The sequence below is a fragment of the Cynoglossus semilaevis genome, chromosome 14 (genome assembly GCF_000523025.1).
Source record: "Cynoglossus semilaevis isolate Cse_v1.0 chromosome 14, Cse_v1.0, whole genome shotgun sequence".
Classification (NCBI taxonomy): domain Eukaryota; kingdom Metazoa; phylum Chordata; class Actinopteri; order Pleuronectiformes; family Cynoglossidae; genus Cynoglossus; species Cynoglossus semilaevis.
In genome coordinates, this window is record NC_024320.1 from 27,434,849 (window position 1) to 27,442,326 (window position 7,478).

General features: G+C 44.3%; 1 protein-coding gene across 1 annotated transcript; it reads left to right on the forward strand.

Moving 5' to 3' along the window:
- Nucleotides 1-152: 152 nt before the first annotated feature.
- rxfp3 (relaxin family peptide receptor 3) lies at nucleotides 153-1,993 on the forward strand. The gene has a single exon (XM_008326253.3). It carries the CDS (start codon nucleotides 428-430, stop codon nucleotides 1,649-1,651), a length of 1,224 nt encoding a protein of 407 aa, XP_008324475.1. The 5' UTR covers nucleotides 153-427; the 3' UTR covers nucleotides 1,652-1,993.
- The last annotated feature ends 5,485 nt before the right edge of the window (nucleotides 1,994-7,478 follow it).

Genomic DNA, 7,478 nt, shown 5'->3' on the forward strand with positions numbered 1-7,478 from the left:
ATACACAGGCTCCAGGGCGTATATGTCAGAGAATGTCAAGCCTCAGGCTTTTTTTTTTTTCTTTACATTTCCATCACATATAACCATCAGAACTGAATCGTGCTCCATGCTGCGCCTGAGAGCTGCGTCAGTGCGCGTGAGGGAGAAGGACCTTCAAAGCAACAGAACAACTTGACGACGAGCCCTGGCGGCCACACGGAGACGCTGCTGTCGGTCTCCGTGTATTTATAATCCACTTTAAAAAAGAAAACCCCCAAACTGCAGCGAGCTGTTGGACGTTATGTACTGTAAAAACGGCGGCTTCGCGCTCAGAAATGCTTATAATTAAGTTTGATTTATTTGTACATTTATTTGTTCAGTTGTTTCTTGTTTTTTTACAAAGACGTGAAAAGTATTTATATCTTAAAATTACTTAAAAAAAAAAACAATGTCTGGCGAATTTCTGGAGTCCATTTACGAAGGCTCGGAGGGAAGTGGGTTCAACTTCAGTTGTGTTTTCAACGCGACCAACGGCTCCAGGGAAGAGAACTTCCACCTGCAGGACTTTGGGAAAAGTGATTTTGTGGGAGACGGCGCGGCTTTTGTGAGGATTACCATCTCTGTCATTTACTCTCTGGTCTGCGCTCTGGGTCTGGTTGGGAACTTACTGGTCCTGTATCTGATGAAGACCAAACGGGTGTGGAAGAAATCCTCCATAAACCTTTTCGTGACCAGTTTGGCGGTGACGGACCTCCAGTTCGTCCTGACTCTGCCCTTCTGGGCGGTGGAGAACGCGCTGGACTTCACCTGGCTGTTCGGCAAAGCCATGTGTAAGATAGTGTCCTACGTGACGGCTATGAACATGTACGCCAGTGTGTTTTTCCTGACGGCCATGAGCGTGGCCAGGTACTGCTCCCTCGCCTCTGCGCTCAAGGGAAGACGGCGACGGACGCGCTGCTGCTCTGCGCGCTGCCTCACCGCCTTCATCTGGTTCGCCGCCGTCTCTGCCGCGCTGCCGCACGCGGTCTTCTCCACTACCGTCACGGTCTCCAACGAGGACCTGTGCTTGGTCAAATTCCCCGAAATCAATGGCACCACGCAGTTCTGGCTGGGACTCTACCATTCCCAGAAAGTGATGCTGGGTTTCGTGTTGCCGCTGGGCGTCATCTCCGCCTGCTACCTGCTCCTGCTGCGCTTCATCAACTCCAAAAACATCAACACCTCCAGCGCCAAGCGCCGCGCCAAGGTCACGAAGTCCGTCACCATCGTGGTGCTGTCCTTCTTCCTCTGCTGGCTGCCCAACCAGGCGCTCACCGCCTGGGGCATCCTGATCAAACTGAACGCGGTCCACTTCAGTTACGAGTACTACACCATGCAGGTGTACGTGTTCCCGGTGTCCGTGTGCCTGGCTCACTCCAACAGCTGCCTGAACCCCATCCTCTACTGCCTGATGAGGAGGGAGTTCAGGAAGGCGCTGAGGAAACTCTTCTGGCAGATGACGTCTCCGGCCCTGACCACGATACGGCCCATCACGGCCACCACCAAGCCCGAACTGGACGCACAGGCGCAGGCGGCGCCAGTCAGTGCGCCCCTGGAGGAGGCGGTGGTGTTTTATCCTCCGGGCGCAGTGATGTACAACGACCGGAGGGATCTGCCGCAGAACAGCACGTAAGAAGGTGGTTTGGACTGTGGGTCGAGTCCCGGAGGAGTGGGGATCACGCACGGGACGGAGCACCGTGTCATGTTTGGTTCGTGTTTGTCTCTCCATCCACATTAGATATTGTCTCCTCTGCTGTATATAAAGGAGCGGACATGTCTGTCTTTAATGTGCGTTGACACTGAAGTTGTTCATGAAGTGCGTGGACAACATGGAAAACACCTGGGGATAAGGACAGAGTGGACTTAGGACGGCTCGTTCGTTCGTTCGATCGTTCGTTCGTTCGTTCAACACGGACGAAAGAAGAGGAAACTTCCCTCCACACAGACAGGAGACAGAGAGAGAGAGAGAGAGAGAGAGAGAGAGAGAGAGAGAGAGCCCCACCTGTGATGCTCAGCCTAACAGATAAGACTGATGACTGATGACCAATCCTGGCTGATGGTTGATGTGGTCACACGGTGGAGAAGTGGATCTTATCTTACACCATATTTCAAAAGTCACAAACCTTTGCGACCCAAGTCAATAGACATTATTCGTAAACTCCTGGGAAACATGATGCAAGATCACCCCCCCCCCAAAAAAAAGTCTTGCGACCCACCTGAAGGTCACGCCCCAGTCTTTGGGAACCAATGCCTTACACTGCCAGAAGATCAGCAGCGGCTCTTGTGTGGTGATACGATGGTGTTTGTCTGTGAAGTTTGTGTTTGATTATTATCCAGTCTTACTGTAGAAAACAGACAAAAGGTCAACAGGAACGCAGCAAAGAATAATTAAAACAAAACAAGATCCGACACCAAAATGTCATTTTCAAAACAAAGACGTGTGAGGGGGAGAGAAGAGTGAAATGAAACGCTGTCAGAGAGAAACACGGCACTGTATTCAAACACAGCAGGTGTGGGTGTGGAACCGTCAACCGTCTTCTCTACTGTTCAGTTTCTGTGGCCTTGTGATGGAGTGAAGCACAGATCAGAAAAGATTAAATTATTTCATAATAGTTCATTGTGAGCTGCAGCACTAACTCGTGATGTTTAAAAACATATTTTAAAAAGTCAAAACCAAGGTTTACTTTTTATGTAACGTTCGCATTAAAGGAGAAGTAAAAGTCTAGTCTGGTGTAAATAAACCAGTTCATGTGTTGACGTTTGCGTTTGTTTGTTATCTTTTGCGTTTTGATCCTAAATTTCCGTTTAGGATATGTTTGTTTTTGAAGTGACGCACAGTTAGACGGAGAAAACAAACGGTAAAAGGTGTAAATAAATATTAGCAACCCTACGAAGAGGCGATGAGCTCACAGACCTCTGCTGCCACCTAGTGGAAGAGTAATGTTCTGTGTGCTAGTGTCGCATAGATGAACAAAGGCAGAACAATTATCAAAAATATTTACAGTAAGTAAATATTTATATATACAGTATATATATTTATATATCAGAAATTATTATAACGCAATATTATTTGTGCTCAAGATAGCGCTTTATGATCGTTAATTAAGGTTCAAAAGCTTACGTTACATGTCATGGCAATGTGTGGCCAGGTAATCGGTGTGTTGTGTTTGTTTTGTCTGTGTTCAGAACCAGCTTTTACGCTGGATTTCAGGATTTTTTTAATAAATCTAAAATCACCAATTGACGAGCGAGGAAGATGACGAATATTAGAAGGACACCGTCTCATCAAATATGACAAAAGAATAGGTTTTTTTGGAGAAGGACACCGTCTCATCAAATATGACGAAAGAATAGGTTTTTTTTTTGGGTGGGAGGGTGCAAAAGATTCACCTACACCTGGAGAGGAAACGGAGAGGCATGTAACACCAAGAACACTGTCCCCACAGTCAGACGTAGAGATGGAAGTGATGCTCCACAGCAGTGGACTTCATTTTCTTTTAACGCTTCTGTATCTGTGGCAGCCGTAGAGCCGTGAGTTGTTTCCTCACTGAGTTTCTGACCAATTTTAATAAAGGTTTGGCAGCGACGTCGACATTTGACTTTATTTTTACTCAGTTAGTTGAAAAAGTTATCGGTGAAAAAGCTCTGACAATCGGAACAGAGCAGTTTGAATGTGTTTGATTTGGCAGAATAAGTAATTAAAAGAAAAAACTTTTTTTTAGATCAAGCCCGAAACCAAATGATCCACAGACCAGTTCACGGTCCAGTGGTTGGGCTCTATTGATTTTTGAGTGTGATTCTGGACCAAAAAAAATCAAGGACACGCAAATGAAGAATAGGAAAAGAAAATAGTTATTTTCTCCTCAAATGGACACACACACACTGCTGTCAGATCAGTTTTGTCTCAGGGAATGATGCAAAAAGTGGTTGCACCGTGAGTTTGTATAAACAGTTTGATTTTCTGTGTCAATGTTATTATTGGTTCTAGCCGGGGATGTGGGATATTATCAGACATCTCTAATTCTAGCCGCTCTGAATCACAGGAAGTCTTGATTATTATCTTTGGTGGAGGCACAATGTCAAGACATGTCTGTGTTCAATAAAAGGTCTGTTTGAGATGGTTTGAGTCTTGACTCTCATTTGGCTGAACATCTTATATAAGAAAGGAAAAATGAACTCTTTTCACATTTACAGAAATCCTTTTGCAGACAAAAATACTGTTATTTCAAAAAATGGTGCAGAAGCCAATCAGGCTTTTTTATTTTTATTAATCACCCTGTACAATTTTCATTATTCAAGCCTTGATTCCAAACTCTTTTATTACTGGTGGTGTTTGCCATTTAAAAGCAAAAACTGAAAGTGCATACCTTGAAATGTCATGCTGGGGAAAATAATGAGCCTTTGAGATGGAGGTGAAAAAAATGTTCAGCACAAAACAATTCTCTGAAAAAGAGGCTCCTGCATGAGTTCTACTGTGAATCCTCTCATTTGAAAAACAGTTCCACGTCCACAGCTGCAGTTAAGGTGAATTTTAATGTGTATCTGCCACTTGGTAAACATTTCCACGGACAAGCTTATTAACAATGATTATGCAGGAGCGTGTTTACTTATAGTCATGGTAACAAAAATCTCCAGCACTGATTATTTTCTTCAGGAGATATCTGTGAATAAAAGCACAGACTGAAGAGTTTCCAGCAGCTGCTGGGAGAGAATGATATCTGTGAATAAAAGCACAGACTGAACTCAGACTGAGTTTCCAGCAGCTGCTGGGGGAGAATAATGAGCTGGGAGAAAGAAGGAGTCGGAAAAAACCTGGGGGGAATCTATGAGTTAGTGCAGGGGTGGCCAACCCCTGGTCCAGGGACCGGTGCCGGTCTGTAGGTCATTTGGTACCGGACACAGTGAAAAAATGTACTTCAGTTTTACTCATTTACTGGAAAAGGATCCAATTTCACTTAATTACGCTGAAAACTATTATTTATTTATTGCATATAATTTTTCTTTGCTCGTGAAAACATGAAAGGCAGAACAATTAAATATTCTTCTGCTAGGTGGCAGCAGATGTATATGAAAATAAAACTATGAACAAAAACTAACTTTAAAACTAAACTAAAAGTAAAAAGATAATCAGAGCTGTTGAAGAAGATCTCTGTGAGTGTCTTTCTTCAATTCCTGCCAGTATATCAGCGTTGTTTTCAACTAAACAGGCCGAGATTTTAGTCAATTATGATGTCATTTAAACTAGAAGATTATTATATTCCATTACATATACTTTTGTTTGGTAGTGTGCTGTGATGATGTATATGGGCCATGGCTCAAAAAAGGTTGGGAAACACTGACCGAGTGAGAGGACGCTAAAATCCTCTGGGGCAGATATGTACCAAAACCCTGACAAAGTCAGACATTTTGCATCACAAAATCCTTTCTGTTTGCTTTTTTTCCCCTTTTGCCTGTTAATTGTAAAAATGCAACGACGAGCAGATGGCAGAGGATTTATGGGATTTCTAAAAATGAAAGAGAAATGAGAGAAAACTGCTGGGATCGACTCCACTTCCTGTTAAGGATCAGAGAGTGGGAGATGAACGTACAGTATGACTGTGAACAGATTCTATTAAAGGTAGCTCCAGGCTGTAGATAAAACACACGGACACTTAGAACCAAGAATCGTTGTTAAAAGATTTTCTCCGTTAATTAAGAATAAAATCAAAGAAAGTCATTTTCTGGATTTTGCTACAGGCTAAACTGATGTGAGGTGGACATGAACACGGTTTCTAAATCCAGAGAGATCATTATTGCAGTGACACACACACACACACACACACGTAAGAATTCCATCTGTTAAGTCATATGGCTTTATGTCACGACTACCATTTAAATGCGACTCCCTGTTTCTTACTCTCCCACAGGAGAGGCTTTGATGTGCTTAGAAACGGAATTTTTAAAAGAAGAATTTGCACTTGAAGAATGGGGAAAATGGGGGGAAAAGAGCGTGATCTAAAGAGATAAACACCTGGAAACATGACCTGAAATGAAATAAGGGACATCTGTGGTGTCATCAGACACAAACAAAGCATCTACCCCCCCTCTCCCGGCCCCCCCCCTTCATCCCTGGACCGCCCTGTGGGTAACATGTGAAAGGCAGAGCAGAAGTGACAACATGCTTTGAAAAGCGAGCCAGCGACTGATCTCAGGCCTCACACTAGGTCGGCTGAGATGATGAGCAGAAAATGATCCCGACGCTCGTGACTCACAGCTGAATCTTCAAAGTGTCACTGATGTGTTCGGTCGCTGCTCGTGTGCCGCACGATTTTATCCCCACGATTCCCTTCTGTCCACAGAGGAGAGAAGAAGTTACACTTTCACTCAGTTTATAAAAGTATATATATTTATATATAAGATAAGATGGATGGGTGGATGGATGGATGGGTGGATGGATGGATGAGCAGGTGGATGGATGGGTGGATGGATGATTAAGTTGATGGATGGATGAGCAGGTGGATGGATGGGTGGATGGATGAAAGGATAAATGATGGATGCATGGATGGATGGATGGATGGATGGATGAAATGATTAAAGATGGATGAATGATTGGGTTGATAAGTGGATGGATGGATGGATGAAAGGATGAATGAGGATGGGTGGGTGAGTGGATGCAAGGAAGGATGAACAGGTGGATGGATGGGTGGATGGATGGATGGATGGATGGATGATTAAGTTGATGGATGGATGAGCAGGTGGATGGATGGATGATGGATGAAAGGATAAATGATGGATGGATTATTGGGTGGGTGGATGGATGGATGAGTGGATGAAATTATAAATGATGGATGCATGGATGGATGGATGGGTGGAAGAAATGATTAAAGATGGATGAATGATTGGGTTGATGAGTGGGTGGATGAATGATGGATGGGTGGGTGAGTGGATGCAAGGATGGATGGATAGGTGGATGGATGGGTGGATGGATGGATGATTAAGTTGATGGATGGATGAGCAGGTGGATGGATGGATGGATGGATGAAAGGATAAATGATGGATGGATTATTGGGTGGATGGATGGATGAGTGGGCCGGTGAGTGGATGACTGGATGATGGATGAAATGATAAATGATGGATGCATGGATGGATGGAGGGGTGGATGGATGAAATGATTAAAGATGGATGAATGTTTGGGTTGATGAGTGGATGGATGGATGAGTGGATGGATGAATGATGGATGGGTGGGTGAGTGGATGATGAAGTTGATGGATGGATGAGCGGGTGAATGGATGGATGGATGGGTGGGTGGATGGATGATTAAGTTGATGGGTGGATGGATGGTGTCCTACAGTCTGATAGCTGTGTGGATGAAGGTTCTGCTCAGTGACCGTCTCCTCTTGTGTCCAGCTAAGATGCAGACGGTGATTTGCCCAAATGATGGGCTGTAGAGAAGACACACTAAGCGATGTCAACGACACTGC

Excerpts from the sequence above, each read along its gene's own strand:
- rxfp3 (XM_008326253.3), top strand. The coding sequence starts at position 428 with ATGTCTGGCGAATTTCTGGAGTCCATTTACGAAGGCTCGGAGGGAAGT.